This window comes from Euphorbia lathyris, chromosome 5 (assembly GCF_963576675.1).
Source record: "Euphorbia lathyris chromosome 5, ddEupLath1.1, whole genome shotgun sequence".
In the NCBI taxonomy this organism is placed as follows: domain Eukaryota; kingdom Viridiplantae; phylum Streptophyta; class Magnoliopsida; order Malpighiales; family Euphorbiaceae; genus Euphorbia; species Euphorbia lathyris.
This window is the reverse complement of record NC_088914.1, coordinates 28720139-28746513: the sequence shown is the minus strand read 5'-3', so window position 1 is coordinate 28746513 and position 26375 is coordinate 28720139. Positions and strand designations below refer to the sequence as shown.

The following is a 26375-nucleotide window of genomic DNA, read 5'->3' as shown; positions in this document are numbered from 1 at the left end:
AACAGATATCATGAAGCAAAAGATCATGTAAGATTACAATAGGCATATGTTAACTTATACGTGGCATTCAACTAATTTGGGTAGTCATATTGGCTTGTTAGAGTCCGCTTACGACTTATGGACCAAAAGCTAATTTTGGGCTTATTGCCAATGTTAGGTGAACCTATAGGATCGTACACAAGAAAGCTTGGTTAAATCAGATTTAATTAATCTTTAGAGAAGTGTTGAGCGATTTCCGCAAGTGCACGGTTTCGCTTATAGTAATAAAAAGATATCGATCCCACAGGGAATGTTTTTCAACAAAAACTTATTTATGTGTAGTTAATATACAACTTAAGGTTTATATAAATAGATAATCATTATTTGAAATTGGTTTTGAGATTGAAAGAATTAGGTTAGAATATGTAGAACGTTTAGAAATCAATTCTGTTTTGAGTATGAATTACAAAACAGAAACGTTTAGTGTTTAAAATAAGAGAATAATTGTGTTCGTTTGCATTAAGCAAAGAAAACAACTTTAAACTTTGTATAAATTATAACAGTGTGATAACGTAAACTCCTTCAATTAAAAGGCTTTGAACCGCAGACAATCCTCCTATGGTCGGGTTAGATTGCTACCTTAACCAAATTAATACTTATTTCCGATAAGCCGACTTAACGATCATATCGTCCTTAAGAATGAATTTGCCTAAGTGTTCAACAAAGTTTCCTTGTAAAGATATTGAATTCAACTACGTTTTTATGAAAACACCAGAACTCACTTCCGATCATTTACATAAGTGCTACATAAAAATTTATTGAATTGCATGAATTTTATTAGATGAAGTATGAATTTGATACAAGTTTACAGAGAATAAAAAGCATGGAAGCATTCAAACGACATGAGAGTTCCGGGTCGTCAATCCTTTCCTCAAACCTCGTTAGAGTTTGTCAGGCTCGTGGGTCGAATCCGCTACTTGATCTTCTCGCTGAATCTTTGGAATAGAGATGGTTTGTCAACTACCAGAATGTAAACTAATATAAACAAATCTTAATCTAAATCCAAATGCTACTGTGTATGTAATTATTTGGTAAACAATGTGTGTACATCATATTGCTTTTTACAAAATCGAACTTCTAACTCTGAATCGTTTGACTCAGAATTTCTGCATTAATTCTGTACTAAATCTTAACTCTAAAAAATCATATTTCAACTCTGAAATCAACTCTTTATTTATAGTTGTTGAAGAGTCGGGTTTAAGGGACGTGTCTGCTGCGAAGAGATGTTCTTATCCAATCGAACGGATGCGTATCTTTGAAAACGAACATGTGTAAGTTGTGCTGCCTGAAAATCTGAAGTTACCGAGAATGGAGAAGTGCAATTTCAGCCTTCGAACGGAATGGAGGAGTGGCTGGCTGACGTGTGTCGCGACCGAGAATAGGGAATCTCGATCGCGACACGGGTAATTATTTCCCGGACCAGACTTCGTTCCTCGTCTTCGTTTCGGTGCGTTTGATTTTTGTCGTCTTTGACTCTTTTTGTAGGATTTTTCCTTCGTTTCTGACCTCTTTTCGTTTCTATTTGGATTTTACCAAATATTGAGGTACCTTGCATGAAAGAAACATATTCGGACGTAAAAGTACGTTAAATAGATATAAACAGCACAAATTTGTAGTAAAACTAATGTAAATATTGATGATATTTTAGGTATATTTTGGGCTTAACAAGAAGCTTGATATATATATTAGATAATTATATAATTATAATTAAAAGATAATTAATGAATATAATTATATGACTATGGTTGTATTTTAATTAGGATTCAAATTAATAGGATTAAGTTTTATCCTAATTGAATATGGTTTTGAATTAAACAAAAGGTGGTTTAATAAAAAAATCAAATCTTAATCCTACTTAATAAACCCTACGTCGCCCTTTACATATATAAAAGGTGGAAAAAAATTATGCTTAAGACAATTACGATAAAAATAAAAAGACACAGAGAGTTTAGAATATTTCTAAGCCTCAATTATCTTTGTTCTTGAGATACACAAACTCGAATTCCTCTTTGATAATTCGATACTAGAACACGATCTAACCAACAAGTTTCAGTGTGTGAGATTGCAGAGGGAGGCAGCGATTCACAACTCATTGTCCATTCGAGTTTGTTCATGATCGATTCTGTTGCTTCGTGCACGCGGGGCGCACGACAATCTATTTTCCCCTTTTTTCGAATCACCACCAATCATCTATTGGTAATGTGCACGCGGACGTGATTGAGCGTCCTATTTATTCAAAATTAGCTCTTTTTGTTTTGGTTTTGATAAGGATATCTATGGAGAGATTTAAGTTTGTTTTGCAGTTACTTATCATCACCCTACCTTGCCCAATAAATCGGTACTATCATAATATTATCTGTTTGTTTTTTATATTATGTTTTAAATTGTCAATATAAGTCGGGTACTCATCTATTTTCTTGGATTTAGAGTCTGGGTTTGTTTTAATTTGAAATTATGCATATTACATACACATAATTGTGTTGAAACACCTTTCCACATGATTTTGATTTGACAAAATTATTCCCATGATTAAAACAACTAAATTTAAGTGCTTTGATTTAATTGTACTAATGTGTTTGTTCAATGTTGAGTAAGTTAACTAACGAGAACGGGAACTGAAAGTCTCTAAAAGAAAGACAGAACAAAGTCAGCATAAGCAAATCACACAGCAGACGTTGAGTAAGAATGCAACTCAGCCTCAGAATAGAAATGTCTTCTTCAGAAAAGCTTGAAGGTGAAGCCGCTGAGTCAAGCTGAGTAATAATCAAGTCAGCGTCAATAATCCGTCAACTTGGGAGACAAGGTCTGACATAAATCAGAAGCCTCAAAATCCATCTTAAAGACCTTTTCGAGTTGAATGGACCGTCTGACTTTTGGCTAGAAGAGTGATTCTATCATTTAAAGTGTTCTTTGTTGTATTAAGAACAATTTCTTATCATTTGTAAAAGGTTAGAAGAGTGAAGCTGAGTACTCGATTATAGTACTCAGTGGTAGAGAAAATCTGAATACTCGGTTATAGTGTTCAGTGGTAGATAGGATTGAGTAGACGAATAGAGGACGGTACTCTTGCATACTCAGTTGCTATTGTAAACGATTTGTGCTCTACCTTTAAAGAGCTCAGTAGAGGATTGAAAAAGCTCGGAGGGATTCCGGGGACTGGACGTAGGCGAAGAGGCCGAACCAGGATAAGTCTGCTGAGTAATCTCTAACCCTTTCTCTTGATATATATATATATGTATGTGTTGCTTACTTAAAATCACTCAGTATATAATCTGTATAAACTGAAGCTGAGTAATCTGAGTGCTGAGTTGGAAACTGACCTAAGTGTTACTTCCCAACTCACAACTAAAACAGCTCTAGTCAGTATCTGATTAAAGCTGTCTTACATCACACCCAGCCTTGCTAACCTAAGATTAAATTAAATTGACAAACATTTTATTTAGTCAGCATTATTAAGCGAAAAAGTTATATTAGTTCCTAACCTCCCATTGGAACTAATCCTATCACGTTACACGGGACCAACAAATTGTACTTATCGAATTAAAACTTAATTTAATTTTACATATATCGTGTATACGCTAAATAAAATATGAATTTTAGTTGGGAGTATTTTAAATATATTATAAATTCAAATAATATTTTCACGTTAATTTGAGCTATTTTGATTAATTTATTTATTTTAATTCAGAATTACGTATACAACATATACGTAATAGTAGATAATAAATGGGTTAATTTATAAAATAAATAAAAATAAAAATAGATCTTTATTATTTGACTTTTGACTTTTTTTTAACACTGTTAGTCAGTTTGGACTGCCTTTGCTAGCGTGAATGAACCACAAGGTACCAATTTGTAAATTTGTAAACCACGTAGTTTATGTTTGAAAGTAACACAAACCACAAGATTTATTTTTGTACTTTTCCCTTATAATATTTATAATAATTATAAATTCCAAATTAAATAAAGTATAACCCTCTAATTATACACGTAGGTGGAAAGTAAATAAAATCCTAGTTTACCTAACCTTATTTTTAGGGTAAATTCCAAAAACATCCCCTATGGTTCATGGATTTAAAAAAAAACTCTGTGGTTTGTTTTTACAAAAAAAAAAAGGACTGTGTCTTACGTCGTTACAAGAATTACGAAAAAGGAGAAAACACCGTTTAACTTGGTGACGTGGCAAAGGGTAGATTTGTCCGAAATTATTGGAAGACCTATATAAACTCCAGACCGTGTTATTCTTTCCCTAATTTTAGGGCCATTGGGAGAACTCTGACAGCATTGCTACTTTCCCTATTTCTTCTTCTTCTTTCTCATATCGCTCTGCCATAGCTGGTAACGTAGCTTTTTTTTACATAAAATTAAAACAATGACACAGTCAGAGAGATACCCAATCAAACAAAAGATGTTAATGTTGGTCATAAGAGTACAAGAACTGAAAAAACTAAATGATAACAAAAAAAAACTCACCATTAAAATGATAATTAGGCGCACAGATTAATGAGAAAGAAATAAGATACCTGAAGGGCTTGCTTGCAGTGGCGGTACTTACGAAGTAGCCATTGATGAATTTCCGTAGCTCAAATAACTTAAATTCCTTCTTCGAGGCATTGGTCAATAACTGCTATCATCGAGACTGAAGGATTTCTAACCGTCGAAATTCCACAGTACAGAGAGTCGATTTGCGGCGAGGATGCGGAAGAGAAGGAAGACGTTACATCATTTGTGGAAACTAGAAAGAAATAAATTTGAAGAGGGAAGAAGATGAAGAGAGGGAGTGATAGGGGTAAAGGAGAGAAATGTATCAAATTAATTTTTTTTTATAATTTGTGGGTCCCATTTTTTAAAATGGATATGATACAAAATGGTCATGTGGCGCGTTGACTTCGGGTTGATCGGTCACAATTACCGGCTGTACACTTTAGTGGGAGGTCAATAAAAGATTATATACTTTTGTATGCAAAATTAAAGGTTGTACACCAAAGTGTGAAATAAGACAAAGGTTGTACACCACATATGTAATTTACCTTCATTACTTGCTACTTCTTCCTTTATTTAGGGGCTTATGGATAATGAGTGGTGGTTAACTTTTTGCATATGTTTAAAACATGTGTTTAGTCTTCAGGAATGAGTCATTGACTCGTTGAGGCGTCCCAATGTCCTTAACTTTGTAATCACAAACGAATTGACTCTGGTTTTCTATTCTACATGGCATGTGAGCTAAATCACACGTCATGTGGCTCATTTATTCATAACATTAAGTTGTCATTTTATGTCTGACACGTCGTGTGGGTTTGTTTGCAAAAGTTGTTCATTGGAATGCCTACAGCTCACACGGCGCGTGAGTTGTAATTTCCCGAGCCTTATGTTAAATTTACTATAAGCTTTTATTTAAATAAAAATAAAAATACAATTTTATTATATGTACCAACACTTGTTTTGTGCTTTTCTAGGGTCCTATTAACAATTGCATTACATACTATTGTCATCAAAATGGCATCGTTTAATCTTTTACTTTTGTTTTTCTTTTTGCTTTTTATTCATTGTTTTACTACATCCTCTCATCTCTAATTTCTTCATCAGAAGATTATTTACGATCTTGGCTGAACTCTCTTTTACTTTTTTCTTAAATTCTTCCAATCAATATGCCTCCCATTTTTTACAGTTTATAATCTTCATATGAATCCTTATGTTATTTGCTTCATATATTGTTAATATATCCTAAAAGAATTAACTACATTAAAATAGTTGTTTATACTATTGTATGTTTATGAAAAAATTTATTTTCAGAAGCGAATCGATCGTATATCTAGTAATTACCCCTTTTGTTTCCAATTGATTGACGTTTACATAAACTAGTTTTGTTTCTTATTAGGGAAAATTGCAAAATTGGGTCAAATGGGAGACCCATTCACGTATTTAACCCATTTACTCAACCTACTACATATCTAGACTATTTTGTGTGACTTTCCCAAAATATCCCAACCTTTCATCTTCCATTTCTCTACCTTGGCGCACGACGGTTTCTCTTCCCTAGGAGATTCTCAGACCTTTGATCTTCATCTCTTCCTTTATATTGTGAAATCTGCACCATTTCTCTTCATCGCCATGTCTTTCTCTTCTTCCTAACTTCCTCTCTTGATTCTTCATCTTCCTATTGCTAGAAAACTAAGTCATGGTTCTTCATCTTCCTGTTTCTGCTCGTCTTTTGGTTTCTTTCTTCTTGTGCGGATCAAAGAAATCGTTATTCTACGTTATTTTCATCGTTTTTATGCGTTTATCATATGGCTATTGACAATTTTAATGGTGAAAGGCGGGGAAAATGTAAATATCCACTATTTTCTTTTTGTTTTTTTCTCTCTAGAAAATCACTTCGCGTAATCTGGTTTAGCGAAGGTCTACGATGAGAAAGAGCTTGAAACAGACGATTTTACTTCGCGAAAACGGATTACGCGAAGTCTGTGAAGAGAAATGTTCATGATTTTTACCTTCGCAGACTTCGCGTAATTTGTTTTTGTGAAGTAAAATCATCACATTTCTCCTCGCAGACTTCACGAAATCCTATTTTCGCGAAGTAAAAGCGTCCTCTATCTTGCACATTTCTCTTTGCAGACTTCGCGAAATCCTCTTTTCGCAAATCTAAATCGTCCTTTGTCTTCCTAACACGATTAATTTTTTCTAAAGGTGGTTGAATATATAACATCCCTTTCAGGAAGGCAGTGTACTGGAAAGCAGAGGAGATGACTTTGTTGGATTCTCTTATGATACAGGGAGAAATTCCCATCAAGATTGGTCACGTTGACTTTGAAATGATACGTTAGGTTGTTATTGTGGCAATTTTGTTGTAAATTTTGATAATGTTATGATTTTAATGTTATAATCCCTTGTTGTTATGCCTTTTTTGTTATATACCACTTCGCAGATTTCGCAATATGTGAAGTTTGCGAAGATAAAAATGCTTAAAAACACGTCTTTTATCTTCGCAGACTTCACATATTGCGAAATCTGCAAAGTAAAATCATATACTGAACCAAACATTATCTTTGCAGACTTCACATATTGCGAAATCTGCGAAGTCAGACGGGAGGAAGAAAGAAGAAAGTCTAAAAAATTTCTAAGTGTTATATATATATTAAAGTTATTTTGGAAAAGTCACACAAAAATAGTATAGATATGTAATAGGTTGAGTAAATGGGTTAAATATGTAAATAGGTCTCCCACTTAATTTTGTAATTTTTCCTTCTTATTATTTGATGTTTTCCTTTAATCAAGGATCATTAATTGTCATCCTTCCCGAAATCGTGCTGCTGATTGATTGACAAACTTCACATGGACACTCCCTTTAGGTCATCACGAATATGATGTGCCTCCTACAGACCTTCTTGACACGTTATTCCATGATCGTTGTGGCTCTGGCCACAGCCGTAGAATCAATACATTTTCTCTTATGTTTCTGGTTCTTAGGGCCTTGTGCCTTCCTTGTCTGATAAAAAAGTTGCTATCCCTCCTTTTATACCATTGTTTGTATTGTTTCTCTTTGCAATAGTTATATGCCAACTTATGCAATTTTTGTAGTTCTTTAGCGAGAACACTAAGTCTAAAACCGGGCTAAGAAAGTACTCAAGCCGGGTAAAATGACTTTCGAACTTCCATCTTAAATTTTCCCAATTAGCGCCATATTTTATAGTATGATTTTATAATTTTTCACCAATTAGCGCAATGTTTTTTAGAACTTCATTAAACACCTGTATGCGGCGATTAAGCAATTAATTTAATAAATGCTTTAATTGAACCGTATTAGGAGCCAATTTTTTTGTTAATTAAAAAGAGTAAAAGAGTCAATTTATTTATAAAATAGTATCATTAATTACAACTTGTGTGCACATTTTCTTTAAACGAACAAATATTATAAAAGGGATGGAGTAATTTTTAAAAAAAATATTTTTAAAAAAAAATATTTTTTAAAGGTAATTTTAAAAAAATATTAAAACCTTAAATTTAGTAAAAATAAAAAGCCCAAAATGGACGAGAAAAAGGCCTCCGCCATCGTCGTCGTCTTCGCGTCAAATCCAAGCCCATTATTCGCAGAGACAGAGAGAGGTCTCGTTCTCGCATAGTATCTCTTTCGAAGAAGAACCAAACCTGAAGGAGAGAGAATTTTTTTTTCTCACATTACAAAAAAAATTCAGAGCGAGATTACAAAATTCTGATTTTTTTTAAAAAGAGAACGAACTTTTCAGAGAGAATTACAGGGAACTCCATTTTTACGTCTTCATGGCTGACATTTGCAGCGATGTGTTTAATTCTAGGGTTAATTTACCCTCGTTCTGATTGAGGAATTTTTTGCTCCATCACCACTCCAAAACCCTAGGAGAGAGAAATTGTTGGAAGAGAGGAACGCTTATTTATTGTCTCAGTGCTGTGCCCTAGCTATCCAATTTTGTAATTCAGGTGATTAGTGCTCCAATTTTTAGGTTTATTTTGCCCTACTTTGGAAACCCTAGAATTGGTGTGCCATGTTTCGTTTGGGCAAATTATGCATTGATTAATGAAACTAGGGTTTCTTTTTTTGGGGCAAAAGATACTAATTCATTTCTCTCTTGGTTTTATCGTGCATTTTCCTTCAGTGCTAGCTGATTCATGCTGTATGTCGTATTATTCACGTCGATAAGGTAATCCAATGCAGTAACTTGGTTTGCTCCCGTGTTTAAATTGTTAAGCTGTTGATTATGAGTTTCTCAACGAGTGACTGTCAGAATTTGAACGGACTTGAAGGCGCTAAACATTTTTGGTGCTCTTGTTGCTTATGAGCATGGCAATGTTACCTTTCCAAGTACATTTAGGGGATTTCGTGCAATATTCAGTCTAACTGATTTCTCAAAATATTGTTGGCGCCTCTCTTGTTTCAATGGATAACTTAGTCATTTTCAAAATTTTGGAACTTAAACTGTTAGAACCGTCCGGTCACCCTTAACCAAATAACATATATATATATATATATATATATACATACACATACACATATATATATTAATGCATTGCTAGTTGTGCAAATTTCTTGTTAATTCTATGATAAAATGGGTGCAAAATAGAAAGTCAACTGTGAGCGCGCTCTCATTTGATTAGAGTCGATTGCAAAACTAATGTTCTAGGGCTTTATGAACTTTAAGAGAGAGGCACTAATCCAAGTGGTTTATGCTTGAAAAGATAAAATAATTTAGTACTTCACCATAAGGCTTTCAAGAGGTAAAACGCCTGTAAATTAGCATGACACTGTAGCTATTGTTGAATTTGAATACCATTAATCTCCACAGTTAGTTTTGCGCATTAACTCCCATCCTATTTGATGCTTAAATCTTGTATTTCATCTCTCTCCTCTCGCTCTCTTTCTCGATATATGTATTTTTTGTGCTTTCTGTGTATTTGAATTACTTTTCTTAAAACCATGTTCTTTGGCTTTGTGATGTGGGAATTGGGATGTCATGTGTCATGGATTCAAAATATAAATCTATTATCTGATCTGTTTGACTTGTAGATATTTTAGCATCTACATTGCTTTACTTTGGTTGCATTAGTGTTTCCATATGCATTTTAGGAGGCTTATTAGTCAAGGAATGAGGAATCATTACATCAATGCAGAATGAGTGTGCTTTCTGTCTCTGTTGCTATAACAAGATAGATAAGCATAATCTTGAAGCTGCTGCATTGAATCTGTAGTTTCATAACTTTGCTTATATTAGTATTGCTCTTAAACCACGTTCAATATTTATGGAAGCATGTTGTTTCTATCTGTTTTCATATAGCTGGATTAGAATATCAAGAAGTTTATCTTGGCATGTGTAAGTGATACTTGTCTATCTTCAATTATCAACATTCATAGATATGCTCATTTTGTCATCCTTGAATTATAGGATACAATTACATGTGGAAATTATTTAATGTTTTGTTTTTAGTTGCTTTCGCCCGTTCATTCTTTAGTTAATTTGGAATTTGTCCATTGTGCTATAAAATCTCGCTGTAATTTGACTAATTAAGGGAGGAATGCTTTTTTATTTGTTGGCAAGTCTTTATTTCAGTCACATACTTAGTTCTTAATTTTGGTGGATGAATTGGATAGACGTCGGAACCAATGGGTGGGGAAAACTTGTAGCTATTAAGGTGGGAATGCATGGATGTGGTTCGGGATCTGCTCTCCTAGTAAATGCTGAGGTTGATTCCATGGGAGGGGTTGTTGACGGTGGAGTTGGAATTGGAATCAAAACCTCTCCACGCCGAGCAGCTATTGAGAGAGCTCAAGCAGAGCTCAGGTGATGCTAACATGATCTCTTGTGTTTGTCACGTCTCTCAATTTAATATCTTCTTTCAACATGGCATATTGTTATTATTCATCATTGTTTCTTTACAAATATGGAAATTATTCTGTGTAACAGACAGGAGTATGATGTTCGTGAGGAAAGGAGACGAGAACTAGATTTTCTTGAGAAAGTACGTCAATTTCGTCCTCTGCTTGGTATTTCTATTCTCTGTATATTATTGGATCATTTAAAATATTTTATTGTCCACAGGGTGGAAATCCATTAGATTTTAAGTTTGGGAATGCAGCTTCAGTTAGTGTCCAGTCTACTTCTCTGACTGATCATCATACTGAACATTTTGTCACTAGGTATATATTTACCTTTTCATTTAAACTTTCTTACAGTCAAAGAATATGTACATGATTAAGTAGCGAGGCTCTCCTTTGTATTTTTACTGTTCTGTTTACAGTGAAGCAAAAGGTAGTTTCGCACTGACTGCTTCACCTCATGGAGACTCTGTGGAAAGTAGTGGGAGACCAGGGGCTCCTCTAGTATGTGAACCTAATAGTGCTGATAATTTTGACGGTGAAAATGAGATTCTTGAAGGTGAAAGGAAACTTAAACATCCTAATAGGAGAAGTAATGTTGCTCCATCACAACAGTCTTTCCAGATGGATGGGACTCAGATTGCCAAGGAATCAGAAGATTCTGCTATTGTTCGACCATATGCTCGAAGGAATAGGTCCAGGCCAAATCGTGATGGTGCTCGATCCAGCTCAACTGATATAGCTCAGAGTTCTGTTGGTCATGGATCTTTCATAAAGGTTCATGGGGCTTTGAGGAATGTGAAAGGATCAGTACCTGAAACAAACAATCAGAAGGAGCGGGTCATTCCTTCTCTTTCAAATCCAAAGTCTACTACATCGAATGGTGATATGGCTTCTCCAATTGAAATTGCAAATACTCAGTCAAACGTGGAGCTGGATGGTAATCTGGCCGTGGATACAACAGCCAGCCCATGTAAGGGTGGTGCCCCTGAAGACAGGTTGGATGCCTTAGATACTAACATTTTAAGGGAAAACCAGTGCGAAAAACTTTCAGAAATTGATGCTCAGAAAAGATCCATTGACATGGCTTCTGTGGAGTGCGACCAAGTTTTAGGAAAAGAACAGTTAGTTTCAGCTGCTTCTGATTTTACTCCTGGTGCAGATGTGGCCAAACCTGAGAATGATATTGGTTCAGCTGAATTAAATGGTTTCATTGACATGAAAAGAGATGCCAATGAAGGGAAAAACACCAACACCCCTATAGGAACAAAGGGGTTAGATTCAGAATCCTCTTGCACCCAAAATGGTCTATGCTTAGATGCAAATAATGAGAGTGATTTGTGTACTAATGGCAAAAATATTGATACTAATGGACTTCTTTTAAAGCCGCTGTCAGAGTCTGATGGAATGCAAAATTCAGTGGAAGCTGAGATGGTAAATGAAAAGAATGATATCAAGGTCACAGACAGCAGTGTTCTTATCAAGGAAGATAAAGATTCTGTGCATCAAAACCACTCTGGCATTGATTCTTTCCTCAAAGTGGATGGAGAAATGCAGAGAAATTCTGAATTAAACAGTGAGCCGAAATGTTCTTCTAACTTCAGAGGAGTAGAGAAGAATGACCATGCTGCATCTCATGCTGACAAAGAATTGTGTAGTGTGTTAGGTGATGATTCAAATTCTAAAAAAGAAACTATCAGTACTGCTGGGCCCAAGGGCTGCTTAGATTTACCTATGCAAGAGCCACGTGAAACTAGTTTGCTAGAGAAAAACTCTTCTGCTGTTCCCGACCCTCAATCTTGTTCTGGTAGTCAGTTGTTAGTTTCAGACAAGGCCCATGAAGATTCTATCTTGGAAGAGGCACGGATTATTGAGGTTTGTTCCTGAAGCTCTAAATATGAATTGTTATTTATTGGACAAGCATTGCAAGGATTTATTTCCTTATTCATTAAGCTTTAAATGGTTGACATAATTTGGCAAACAGGCTAAACGTAAGAGGATTGCTGAGTTATCTGTAGGAGTTGTGCCCTTGCAGAGTCGCCGAAAATCTCAGTGGGATTTTGTGCTTGAAGAAATGGAATGGTTGGCAAATGATTTCGCACAGGTCTGACCATGTTAATAACTGACATGATTAAAGTTTATTTTGCTTTACTTCACTTCTATACTTATGAATGTTTCCATCTTTGCCAAAAGGTTGATCGTGTAAAATAATTGCTATTAGTACCTGTATTCAACTCCAACTTTAGTTCTTTTTTCTTAGTTGTTGCTGTCCACTTGTAGGAGCGTCTTTGGAAAATGACAACTGCTGCTCAAATTTGTCACCGCGTAGCTTTTACCTCTCGGTTAAGAGTTGAGGAACAGAATCAATGCTGGAAGCTTAAAAGAGTTGCTTATAATTTGGCAAAGGCTGTGATGCAGTTCTGGCAATCAATGGAGATGCTTTTAAATAAGGATGATCAGTACACCGATCTGAAAAGCTGCAAACATGATTCAAAGAGGTTTGGTGCAGATGGAATTTTCAAGGACAAGTTTGAAGAACTTGATAAGGTGCTATTTTTTCACCTTGTGGAGGCATTACATATATAAGCATGCATGTGTCTGAAAGTGGATTATATTTGAAGTGTTACTCTGTTGTATGCTTATTAGATGTAGTGAATTTTCTTTGACATTCATAGTTTGAGTTTGTCAATGTGCTATGTTGCAGAAGAATTGATTTTATGCACGCTGATCGTAAATTGACATCTGTGTGATCTAATTATATGCAGGAGAAGTGCAAAGAATTTGAGGTGCAAAATCTGGGGAAAAATCTTGTATCCCCAATTCAGGGATATGCAGTTAGATTTTTGAAATGCAACAGCTCTGTTGTTCCTTCCCTTCAGGCAGAAGCACCATCTACTCCTGATAGAGTAGCTGATTCAGGCTTTATTGGGATCTCATGGGAAGATCAACTTACTGAAGTAAGGGAGTATTTTTTTTACTTCTTTCTCTGATAAATTTGATTATCAAGATTGATGTCAGCCATCCTTTCTCCATGTTTTAGATGCCTGCTTTTTTGTTGCTCCGTACCATGTTGTTTGTCATGCTTAATTTCATTTAGGTATTTATTTACTTGGCAGGAAAGCCTATTCTATGCAGTTCCCTCAGGTGCCATGGAAACTTACAGAATCTCCATTGAGTCTCATTTGGTACAGTGTGAGGTAAAGCAACAAATGGTATGAGCTTTTTATTTCCTTCCCTTTGGATGACAGTGGAGAATTTATCTGAATTAGAAAAATTAAATCTATATTGGTGTATGATATTATAGCTTTATGTGAAGACTGTCAGGATTAATAATTCGATAAGCTGCTCAGTGCTCATGAATTTTTTTACATGATCTCATGTTTGGTTCCTTATTTTGTCTTCATTCTTATTGGTCGAATTGATTTTTTCCTTTCAGAAGACAGGCAACAGCATGCAAGAGGAAGTAGACACCTCTATGTATGATCCTGCAGCAGGTAACATTCTAGCTACTCTGCTTATGTGTCTTTGAGTTTCTCCTGGGTTCTTACAAGTTGTTTTTGAATCCAGAGTTTGGATATCGGGAGAACACATATGATGAGGAGGAAGGAGAAACGAGCACATATTATTTGCATGGAGCTTTGGATGGTAGCAGGTCAACAAAACATGATCAGAAGAGGAAGAAGAACCTAATGAAAACAAATTCTTTGAGATCATATGAATTAGGAGTGGATTCGACTTATGGACACTATGCAGCAGCATCTCAACAGAATAATTTGATTGGAAAAAGGCCTGCAAGTAATCTTCATCTTGGTTCAATTCCAACAAAACGTGTTCGCAGTGCTGCGTCCAGGCAGAGGTTCATAAGTCCTTTTAATGCTGGAGCCACAGCGACTCCAGCAAAGACAGATGCTTCAAGTGGAGATACTAGTTCTTTTCAGGATGACCAGAGTACTTTGCATGGTGGATCCCAAATCCAGAAGAGCATTGAGGTTGAATCTACTGGGGACTTCGAAAAACAGTTACCATATGACAGTGCTGAGACAACAACAAAACCAAAGAAAAAGAAGAAGGCTAAAAACCTGGTACGAGGGAAATTTCCATATGTCGAGAAATACTGCCGGTTATGTAATACTGTTGTTTATTCATTTTTATTCTGCTGGTTGAGTTGAATGACTATTTGGTTGTAGGGTTGTGCTTATGATCAGGGTTGGCAGCTGGATTCCACTGTTCACAATGAACAGGTGTTTACATCTTCTCTTTCTTTCACTGAGATTATTGTTTAATTTTTTCAGAATTATTTTCTTCAGCTCTCTTTTCCGATAGTTGGTGGATGGCAAATAATTGTTGTTGCAAAAAAATTGGAAGAGCTAAAAGTGAATTGATATTTAAGAAATTGAGAGATGGTTTAATTCTGTTTATAAGAAAATTCTGAATTTTTTATTTTCAGCTGTTTTGATCTTATTTTTGTGAGGCATGGTAATAATCCCAATCCCATTTTTTGGTTTTCCAATAAGATTCGATCATTAAAAAAGAGTTTAGAAATTAACTCCCCTTTCGCTTCTATTGTTTATTTTTTGGGGTTCGGTTGTAACCGATCTAAGCGGAAAGGAAAGGTGCTTACATGATTCGCCTCAGATGATTGTAACGTCAATAATTTTTTCGTTTTTATAGACGCGAAAGAATATGATCTTCAGCAGAATGGTGCCTTCATTCATCTATATTTGTGACTGGGGATTGTTAGGTATTCATTCATGCGTTTAAAATATGCTGTCTAAGCAAACATCTACTACAGGCATATGGATTTAAAAGTTGTTAGAATGTCAAATAGCTATAAAGAGAAGGAAATAGCGCCCTTCAGTCAAGACAGTAAAATATTTATTGTTGCTTGTAGGCTTGCTCATACTTAGGATGGAACTCTTAATATTGGGCCATGCAATAATGTTTGCAATAGAATTTTGTAAGAAGAAAAGTTCATTTACTAATGAAAGGAGATTTGATGAAGTGGTGTCAATATTCATTGACTAGTTAATCTTAAATTGTGAATTATCTTTTGTTATAACTTGTAAGCCTTGGCAACTAGGAAAATCATCTTATTAGTTCATTTAGGGTACAGTAAATTTATTGGCAGATCTTGCTTGAGAAAAATAGCATATTTAATTGGTATGCAATAGTTTAAGCATGCATCCTGCCATGGGCTTGAGGCCGATGACCTGTTAAGGGAACAACAGATCTTTTCATTTCTTTGAGGACCTATGGAGTTATGGTTAATTTTTTCTTGAGGAACTAAAGGCTTGGATGCACTATCTAGACTATAAAATATTATCATTTCCTTTGCAGATGCCAGATGTATATTGTTATAATGAGATTATTTCTACATTTTCTTTGTCAGTGATGCATTTATTCATCTATCTATACTTCTTTAATCAATTTTCTGCATTTGAAATTATGAAAAACTTTCATTCTACCAATATTTTCTGAAAAGTTCTTTACTTTTGTTAATGGTTCTTCTATTTCCAGAGGGATCATTCAAAAAAGAGACTGGAAAGTCATCATTTTGACTCTAATGGAACTAGTGGTAATGCTATTCTCATTTCGAAATGTTTGTCTTATTTGATAGGTTTGCATAGTGTCTTAAGTTTATTTATTTTGAACCTTCTTCTTTTTAAGGCTTATTATACGGACAACACCCTGCAAAGAAGCTGAAACTAATGAAACAATCAATGGATGGTACTTTGGACAATATGGCCCCAATGATGGGGTCTATTCCTTCTCCTGCAGCTTCCCAAATGAGTAATATGCCCAGCACTAGTAAAATGGTGAAAATTGTTGGTAATAAGGATAAGGGCAGAAAACCTAAATCATTGAAGGTGTGCTTTCTTGTAGCTGTGCTATGTCTGATTAACTTGTCAACCTCTTCTATGCATCTCACTTTGGGTTTGACCATTTTATTCTTTCTGTAGGTGACTGCTGGGCAGCCAGGTTCTGGAAGTCCATGGTTACTTTCTGAAGACCAGGTTGGGATTTACTTCTATCTTTCCTACAACCTCTTTTTTTTTTTTTTTTTTTTGAGTCAAATCTGTGGTAACATGAAGTGTTGTCTTTTTTATGCCCAGGCACTTGTTGTCCTTGTACATGATATGGGTCCTAACTGGGAGCTTGTAAGTGATGCCATTAACAGCGCCCTTCAATTTAAGGTAAATTTTTCTTATGTCTTGTATAGATACAATTCAGGTTGCAGAAGACAAGTTATTACTTTTCTAGATATTCAAGCCTATGGTTTAACCTTCATAAAATTATTTTTCTGTTGGTGCATTATGTTCAGTGTATGTTTCGCAAGCCTATAGAATGCAAAGAACGACACAAAATTCTAATGGATAAGGGTGCTGGTGATGGGGCTGATAGTGCTGATGATTCAGGATCTTCCCAATCTTATCCATCAACTTTGCCTGGCATCCCAAAGGCAACTGTTTTAGATACTCATATAGTTATTTTCCCTTCTTATATTTAAACTATATATTTATGTGTGTGTGTGTTTATGTGATTTTCTTTTCTGCTTCCATTGTTTTACATTGGCTGTATTTCAACAGGGCAGTGCCAGACAGTTATTTCAACGTTTGCGAGGGCCTATGGAAGAAGATACTCTCAAGTCTCATTTTGAAAAGATTATAATGATTGGGAAGAAGTATCACTTTAGAAGGACTCAGGTTTGTCTACAATCCATATTTAGCATGCATAAGCAGTTACGTTGATTGTCTCTGAATTTTTTTTGCCCATCGCCGTTGTATCAGATTCAGAACCATACAGGCTGCTGTTAATTTTTCGCCTAAATTTAAATGTTGATAATTTTTGACATGATAATCATTTAAAAGTACTAAAAAAAAGCTTAAGAAGAGAAGTATGTTAACTTTTTTGTGTTTGTTTTAAACAGATGCATGGGTATTTGAACTGATCCTTGTTGTTTTTTCCTTATCACAATATTCTTTCTTGACACTAATTCTGGGTTTCTTTGTGGCATAAAGAATGATAACCTGGATCCTAAACAAATAGTTGCCGTTCACAATTCTCATCTTGCTGCTCTCGACCAAGTGCCCACAAGCCCAAATGGTGGTGCTTTGACGTGAGTTTCATGCTTTGCTACTTGTTTATTGTCTAGCCTTCAATATACGTGCTTACCAGTACTTACCTCCACAAGTGTCTTATTTGTTTTTTTGTGTTGCCACTCTTTGGGACATTTGAATGTTCTTGTCTCATGCAAGAAGTTGTATTAATAATTGTTTTGTTGAGTGGATGCAGGCCTCTTGATCTCTGTGATACAACTGCATCAAGCCCAGAGACTCTTCCCAATGGGTATCCAAATTCTCATGCTACTGGTTTACCCTTGTCAAATCAAAGTGCTGTTGGATCCGTGCTTCCTACTTCTGGGGCAAACTCATCTCTGCAACCGTCTCCTGGCGTGGTTCTTGGCAGTAATTCATCACCATCCGGCCCACTTAATGCTCCTGTCAGGTGGTCATGCTTGGGATTTATTATGTTTATATTTGTGTTTTCGGCTTTGTTATTGTTATCATCAATTTTTTTTTCTTACTGGAATGTGGTGTCTTTATGATAATGTCAGGGATGGTAGATACAGTGTTCCAAGGACATCTTTACCAGTGGATGAGCAGCAAAGGTTACATTATAATCAAATGTTATCCAACAGAAACTTGCAGCAATCTAACTTGCCTGTTTCTGGGGCTGATCGGGGTGTTCGCATGGTTCCTGGAAACACCGTGGGCATGATGCCTGGTATCAACAGAAGCATGTCACTGCCAAGGCCAGGGTTTCAGGGGATTGCCTCATCATCAATGTTGAATTCTAATAGCATGCTTTCCTCTGGTATGGTTGGGATGCCAAGCCCTGTAAGTATGCAGTCTGGAAGTAGTTCTGGTCAAGGGAACTCAATGATGAGATCTCGTGATGGCTTGCATATGGTGCGGGTAAGTTATATCCGTCCAAATATTATTTAGTCTCTTTCAGCATTGGTTGTACATTAATTCATGTCTTTTTGTATTAGTTGACAAGTATACTGTTACTAGCATGTGATGTGATTCTTATCACACTGTTCTGGTAATTCCTGCATGTAATGGTTTTTTGGTGATTGTTTTTTCATTTTAACTTCATATAAAATTAAATACTTGTTGGGTAGATAAGTTAACTTGGGAGTCAGATGTTACTCCCACTTTTCAATCCTTATTCGTTAAGAAAGTATTGGTGTCATCTTTAGATTGTGTTGCTATCACTAAATTTCTGATGCATCAAATGATTCAATATGATATGATCATATTATGTATTTCCATTATAGACTGGAGCCAGTGGGAATAATTCGGAGCATCAAAGACAAATGATGGTGCCAGAACTTCAGATGCAGGTCTCACAAGGGACCAGCCAAGGAGTCCCTGCTTTTAGTGGCATGAGCTCATCATTTGCTAATCAGACAACGCCTCCAGCTGTACAAGGATATCCTGGTCATTCCCAGCAGCAGCATCAAATGCCTCCACAACAATCTCATGTGATGAGCAATACTCATCTTCAGGGCGCCAATCATTCTACAGGCTCACCGCAGCAAGCTTATGCAATCCGTTTGGCTAAAGATAGGCAGATGCAGCAGCGACTCCTTCAGCAGCAGCATCAGCAACAACAGCAGCAGTTTGCTGCATCTGGTGTCCTGATGCCACATGTCACATCACAGCCCCAACTCCCTATGTCATCTTCTATGCAAAGTAGTTCCCAGGTTCAACCACAAACTTCGACACAGCCAGTATCACTTGCCCCCTTAGCACCGACTTCGCCCATGACACCTGTTTCAGTTCAACAGCAACAGCAGAAACATACCTTGCCACATCATGGGATCAATCGGAACTCACAAACTGTTGCAAGTGGGTTAACCAATCAGGTGGGAAAGCAAAGGCCTCGACAGCCACAGCAGCATCAGCAGTTTCAACAATCTGGCCGGGTCCATCCTCAGCAGCGACAACATTCACAGTCTCCCCAGCAAGCTAAAGTTTTGAAGGGAATGGGAAGAGGGAATGTGGTGGTTCATCAGAACCTTGGCATTGATCATTCTCATTTAAACGGCCTTTCTGTACCTCCAAGTAACCAAAGTGCGGAGAAGGGTGAGCATATCATTCATATGATGCAAGGTAAAGGCTTATATTCCGGTACTGGATTGAGTGCAGTACAACCATCTAAACCATTGGCTACTCAATCCTCAAATCATTCTCAGCCACCTTCAAAGCTATTTTCTGCCTCAGCCCCTCCTCCTTCAAAACAAATGCAGCAGATGCCTTCTCATTCTGATAATAGCATGCAAGGTCAGGTTTCATCAGTATCTGGTCATACGTTATCGGCTGCTCATCAAGCTCTTCCACCAGCAATTATTGCCTCCAACCATCAGCAGATGCAGCCAACACCACAAATACATCAGAAGCAGTCTGGTCAACCAGCTATTCAGAGGATACTTCAGCAGAATCGTCAGTTGAATTCTGATCTGCAAAACAAGTCACAAACTGATCCGGGTCATGTAGAGAAACCTGTAATTGCTCCCAAAGTTCCCCAGATGGTCACAAATACAGTGACATCAGCGTCTCAAGGCTGTAATGATTCAACTAATAAGCTACCGAATGTTACTACTGCTACTTCACAGTGGAAACATTCGGAAACCCCTTCTGATACTGTGATGGAAAATCCAGCATCGCAAGTGAGTTCGGTTGGCAGTGCACCTCTTACAAATATGGCTGGAAATGAGCCAGTGGCATCAGTTAATTCGGGTTCAGGCCAGAGGAAGTTATCAGGAGGCATGCCTCAACATGGGAGTGCTGGAGCACAGAGGCAACAGCAGCAGCAGCCACAACAATCAACACCACCGCCGTCACAGCCCTCATCTCAGCCACTGTTCCAGACTCAAGAACAGCAGCTACCAGAACAACAATCACCACGACAACAGCTGCCACCACAACAGAAATTGCCGCATCTTCAGTCAGCGCAAGGCACTTTGTATATCAGGCCCACTAATTCTCAGCTGGAGTGAAGCAACCTAATGGAATGAGCAGTTCCAGATGCAGTCGGTGCTGCTAAGGCTTGGGTTTGCATGCCCTTGTAGCAGCAATGTACAGGTAAATCTGCAACTTTTTCTATCTTAATTTTAGTTAACGAATACAGATTGGCACAGATGTTTAGATGTTCTCAAGTCTTCTCAATGCTGAATGTTTCTTCACTTGAACTCTATATGGATCAATATATGATGTTATCTAACAAGTGAAGAGATACTTTGCCTTCTGTCCTTCATTTAACATATCTTCTAGGCTTTAGTTTATTTTGGACTGGTTTAATCTCTTATATACGTTTCCTGTAAGCATGTCAAATGACTCAAATTAGTTAGATCCAGAAGTAAATTATTGCGTGAATTTGATGCAGGCGAGGCCGATTACTCCACAAGAGGAAATGGAAAAAGGCGCTGATTGTTATTTGCAGGTTTTGTTAAAAATTTACTGAAGAGTCGTCTACGGGCTATTTTTTGTTTCTTTTTTTCCTTCTTTTTATATTAAAATTTGGGGAAATCATGTATATTACCACTTGTAGGGCTTTTGGAAGATGGAGACACATAGGTATGTGTACAGGGTCTCATCTGTCCATCTCTTTGTACATTTCCCCAGATTTTGCCTGGTTACCCTGCTCATGTGCAGAGGGGCCTGTTTCCATTTTGTGCCTCGGTAGGTTAGTGCATGTATTTGTTAAACTTGCAGTTAATGTTGGTAGTGATCATTATTATGGGCAAAAAAGCCTTGGAAAATTTTGTGAATACAAGGTCTCTGGTAGTCCAGATTGATCTGTTACTTCCATGTCTCACCCATTTGGTTATGACTCAGTGCTGGCATCTAATATTTGCATATAATGTAGCAAGCCAAGCTGTATATACCTAACAAATGAACCCCTGAAACTGTATGGTTTCGATAGTATTATTATGATTATTATTATTTTTTTCCATATAAAATATTTGTTACGAGACACTGTTGAATGGCTTGTGTTAGAGGTAAATGCTCGGGTGATACAAGCTTTACTGTATCCGACGAAGGACCGAAGCATACTTCCTTCTGGTGAAGGAGCTACCGAGCTTTGGCCATTGGAATTGTTATATTCTTAACACTGAATGGACTGTGAAGAGGTAACAAATGTTTCGGAGTGGTTGCTTGAAAAAATTCTCTTTATGGTTTATTTGGCAATTTACCAATTAATTTAGCTTGACGGATCCATAAGTTAGACCTTGTTTGATAAAGCACTTAATTGCTTAAATTAAAATGTTAAGCACTTATTTAATTTAAGTGCGTTTGATAACGATTGTTTTTCCACCACTTAAATTGGTTAATTAAGTTAGAAATCGCTTATTTTGATAAGTCAAAATATTTAACTTAACGTTTTAAGTTAAACATTATCTACTAATATTTTTATAAAACTTATATCATTCAATATTTTCAGCATTTATAATGTTCAGCACTTAAAATTCAGTATTTATTTTTTCAGCATTTAATTTTCAGTTTTATCAAACACCACTTTAATGTGTTTGCCTTCATTTTAGCCATGAGATATCTGAAATTTCTGTCATGTTATTGTTCTATCGGTAATAGATCAAAGATAGCATGCTTGTGAAAAAATGTAAAACAAATTAAAAGATGATCTCCTATATTGTTGCCTATTGGAAAAAAAAGCAAATATTTCTTCAAGTTTAAAAAGTATTTTATTTGCAAATCTATTATGAAATTAGAAAATGTGCACAAACAATTCTTCTGACATATGAGGATAAGATACTTTTTCCTGGTAAATTGAGGCTATATTTTTTCGGCTTAATGTATAATTCCACCTCTTAATTTGTAACTTTTTTGCATTTTGTACCCTATTTTTATACTTATCAATTTGGAATTTATTATAGCTAAAATTTTGGATTTATTATTTACTGATTAGGTAGTGATGTGGCATGTAATATATTTAGACAACTCAATTCAAATTGACAATTTCAAGTGTGTGACAGGTTAAATACAAGTACATGTTAAAATGCTATATGAAATTATATGTAAAATATCATTCTCATATTCATTACAGGAAGAGAGTCATGCTGCTATTTGATTCTGTGAAACGCGGCGGCGTCGATGTTGATGGAGCGGAGAAATTGGGCTTGTGTAGAGTACATTGCTAAGATATAGTAGATCGTGTGATGGGGTTGGCAATTGAGCGTCCTCCCTCTCTTATTTTGAAACGATGACGGTTGAGCGTCCTTCTCATGCCTCATCTAAAACAGCGGTGACTGAGTGTCCTTCTCATGTTTCATTTGAAACATCAGCGATATCAAATAAACCATCAGATCATAGAGTCAAAAAAACCTAAAGGTAGTAATGGTTTTCCACAAGATTTAGAACAAAATCCCAAACAATTACTGGAACCGCTGATTCGTAGGAAGCTTTCATGGAAATCTGTGGCTGCCGCTGAGGATTCTGAGAGTCATGATCATTTATCTGAAATCGCTTCTGATTGGTGTGAGGATCATTACGCAGAATCAGAGATGGATGAGGATGATGATCCGCTTTGCCCTACTATTCACTTGTCTAGGAAGAGAAGCATTCCCTCTGGAGTTTTTGGAAGTTTTCTCTCATTATTAGTGTTGGGCAAGCATGTTGCATTCAACTATCTTGCATTGAGGTTGAGGCAGATGTGGTCAAATCTTGGCAATTTCATAGTTATTGATATTGCCAATGATTATTACATTGTCAAGTTTGCTAACCATGAAGGTTATTTGAAGGCTCTGAACGGTGACCGTATATTCTGGCGAACCATTGCCTAACTATTAGACCTTGGGTACCTCACTTTGACTCATCTGATGAGTATGTTAAGAAGATAGTGATATGTGTGCGTTTTTCAGGCCTTCATATTGAGTATTATAATGAGAGGTTCATGAATAGATTGGGTAGTCTGATAGGGAAAGTCCATCATGTTGATACCAAGATGGTAGGTGCTGAACGTGGGAAATTTGCCAGAGTGTGTATTGAAGTGGATCTTACTAAACCACTTTTGGCTAAATTTAGATTTCGCCGATCCATTTATTGAATTGAATACGAAAGCCTCCATGATATTTGTTACCAATGTGGGATGTTTGGACATGGTTTTGATTCCTGTCCTGCTCGTAAGGAAGAGAGCAATACTGATGGAACACATAAAGAACTTAATGATAGAATCATTGTTAGGGAGGAAATTACACATGATTATGGATCTTGAATGGTGGCAAAAAGAGCTGCCAAGAGAACTGCATCTAGACAAAGGAACATACATAGTTTTGACACTGCTAATCTTATTGCTAAGGACTCCCCTTTGCGTAACCTGGAGGAAGTTGGGGCTCAGAATAATTTAGGATCCAGGTTTGATGTTTTGAATAATCTAGATGAAGGGAATATTGTAAAAAACCCGGATAGTATTACACTGACAAAGGAATTAATTCCAGCGAATGCCCAAGGGTCTTCTATGTTGTCTGATGTTGTCACTCCTTTGTTTGAAAATGATCAATCAAATAAAAAATCTAATGCTAATTCACATGCTAAACAGGGGAAAAGAGAAATTTACAATTTAAATGTTATCACAAAAAGTCTTATAAGCTTGACAAAGCAAAGTCTTGCATGATAAATTGAAACCTTTAAATGAAATAAATAGAGATATGAAGAAGAGTAGTAACTCTAGTGTTGCTAAAGGTAATGGTCATAATTCTACTCGTGGTGGTGGAGACGTGAGTGACTATCTTGCATAATAGGTGCTCTTTCGCTCCTCCTTTTCATCCTTTTATGGATTTTTTAGCCTGGAATGTCCGTAGAGCGGCGAACAGGAAGATTTGATTAAGCAGTTTTATCCTGCTTTTTTTGCTATTTTAGAACCTAAGATCAGTGGATCGATGGCAGACAAAGTGATTAACAAGTTCCGTAGTTGGACGTGTATCAGGTCTGAAGCATAACACATGTCTAGTGGGATTTGGCTATTCTGGAACCCTTCTGCTATTACAATTATTGTTTTAACTACTCATTCCCAGTTTATTAATTGTGCTGTGCTAAGGAATGGTAAAGAAATTTGTAAAAAATTACTTTCGTATATGCTTCTCCTATCTCGTGGAATTGTAAGCTCCTTTGGGAAAATCTTGCTGCTATTGGTAATGATATCTCAAGTTTGTGGTTTCTTTTGGGTGATTTCAATGATATATCTTCGATGCAGGATAAAAAAAGGAGGCATCTCTCATTACATCAATAGTTGTTTGAGGCACAAAAGAGAGATGTATAGTTGTAGTATTTTTTTTTATCTTGGATTCTCTGGTCACCATTTTACTTGGAAGGGAAACATGACTTTTGTTCGCGTTGATAAAACTTATGGGAATTACCTTGAAAAACTTTGGCTTCCGAACTCCTCTGTGTTAAATCTTCCGTTTAGGCATTCAGATCACTGCCCGATTCTCTTTATATTTGAAGGCAATCATTCTCCTCTGGTGGCCAAACCCTTCCGGTATTTCTTGGCCTGAGAGACTCATCTTCTTTTCAAGGATTTTGTTAAGTCGATGTGGAAACCGGCCAATGATGCTATTCAGGAAGCTAATAATTTCAAGGAAGAAGCAATCGATTGGAATAAGTCTATATTTGGGAACATTTTCGTTCGTAAGTGGTCCTTACTTAACCACATTACTGGTATCCAAAAGCAGATTGGAACTCAGCCATATGGCAATCTATGTCGCTTTCACGATGTGTTGCAACATGATTTATTCAAGGGTTTATGTCAGGAGGAATTCTTTTGCTTCCAAAAGTCTAGAAAAGATTGGATTACCTAAGGGGATAGAAACTCTAGGTACTTTCATTTATCCACTGTTATCATGTCTCAATTGGAATACCCCAAGAGGGTTTCACTCAAGGGCTCGATTAGTTTACAAGATTGAATGACATAACGAAATAAAGAGAAAAAGAAGAGATCCTCAGCAAGTGGATTGCTTAAATACTTTAAAGGTATTATGTATTTGAGTTTGCAATTTAATAAATTTTTGATTATTTTGGAACTGGGGTTTTGACAAATGATTATGTCTTTATCTTGGGCGATAGAGCCATTTCGTGGAAATCATCCAAACAAACATGTATTGCATGTCAACCATGAAATCCGTATTTATAACACTTGAACTAGCAAGTCAAAAGGTGGAATGGTTGAGAAGTTTTGTTAGCAGATCCTTTTAGTAAATGATTACCAAGTAGAGTTGTTCTTGAAAAGTCGAGGGGAATGATACTAAATCCCGTATATTGAGGTTATTCACTATATCCCCCATTCCTATGATGCAAGATAGTTCGTGTTATGTCCACAGAATGTTGTATGGTGGTTCATTATAATGAACTCCATGGATGTTTTCTAGAGGTTGAGTTATTCGAAATTCTTCATGATTTCTTTTTGAAATGACCTACTTGAGTCTGAAGGCGGGCCATCTTTTATAAAAAGGTATGAACTGCCTTTCTAGAGCACTTATAAGACTCAAGGTATGCGCATGACCATTAAGAGTGCTATATTTACTTTCATCACGGAACAACAAAATATATAACTATATATTTATATATTTTGTTGTTCCGTGATGAAAGTAAATATATGACTCTTAATGGTCATACGCATACCTTGAGTCTTCTAAGTGCTCTAGAAAGGCAGTTCATACCCTTTTTTAATGACTTGTTGTCAAGTTTTACTTCTTATCCCATATTTAAGTTTGGGAAAAGTATAAAAATAAGCACGTGGTTTGGGTCATTTTCAAACATAAACTACGTGGTTTAAAAGTTTGCAAATTGGTACCTTGTGGTTCATTCCATTAGCAAAGGCAGTCGAAACCGACTAACAGTGTTAAAAAATGTCAAATGATAAAGAGTGAAATAGTACCGATTTTAATTATATATATATATATATATATATA

The 26375-nt window shown here is 36.2% G+C and overlaps 1 protein-coding gene across 6 annotated transcripts; it reads left to right on the top strand.

Annotated features, from left to right (window-relative positions):
* The first annotated feature begins 8147 nt into the window (after positions 1 to 8147).
* On the top strand, positions 8148 to 21255 carry LOC136229275 (chromatin modification-related protein EAF1 B-like). 6 transcript variants are annotated; one of them, XM_066017952.1, is made up of 24 exons: positions 8148 to 8493; positions 8670 to 8714; positions 10160 to 10349; positions 10473 to 10527; positions 10608 to 10705; positions 10807 to 12259; positions 12369 to 12488; positions 12665 to 12931; positions 13150 to 13341; positions 13501 to 13596; positions 13821 to 13878; positions 13952 to 14466; positions 14572 to 14625; positions 15902 to 15959; positions 16052 to 16251; positions 16345 to 16398; positions 16498 to 16578; positions 16707 to 16868; positions 16972 to 17088; positions 17404 to 17501; positions 17678 to 17890; positions 18000 to 18360; positions 18726 to 20535; positions 20837 to 21255. In XM_066017952.1, exons 3-23 carry the CDS (start codon positions 10207 to 10209, stop codon positions 20448 to 20450), a joined length of 6120 nt encoding a protein of 2039 aa, XP_065874024.1. In that variant the 5' UTR covers positions 8148 to 8493; positions 8670 to 8714; positions 10160 to 10206; the 3' UTR covers positions 20451 to 20535; positions 20837 to 21255. The 6 variants fall into 6 exon arrangements, with proteins under 6 accessions (XP_065874024.1, XP_065874026.1, XP_065874021.1 ...); XM_066017954.1 differs by lacking the exon at positions 8670 to 8714 and having other exon boundaries at positions 8149 to 8493; XM_066017949.1 differs by lacking the exons at positions 8148 to 8493; positions 8670 to 8714 and having other exon boundaries at positions 10143 to 10349; positions 13501 to 13581.
* The last annotated feature ends 5120 nt before the right edge of the window (positions 21256 to 26375 follow it).

Excerpts from the sequence above, each read along its gene's own strand:
- LOC136229275 (XM_066017948.1), top strand. The coding sequence starts at position 10,147 with ATGAATTGGATAGACGTCGGAACCAATGGGTGGGGAAAACTTGTAGCT. Across the intron at positions 10,350-10,472 it reads AGAGCTCAAGCAGAGCTCAG|ACAGGAGTATGATGTTCGTG; the intron begins GTGATGCTAACA and ends TCTGTGTAACAG. Across the intron at positions 10,706-10,806 it reads ACTGAACATTTTGTCACTAG|TGAAGCAAAAGGTAGTTTCG; the intron begins GTATATATTTAC and ends TTCTGTTTACAG.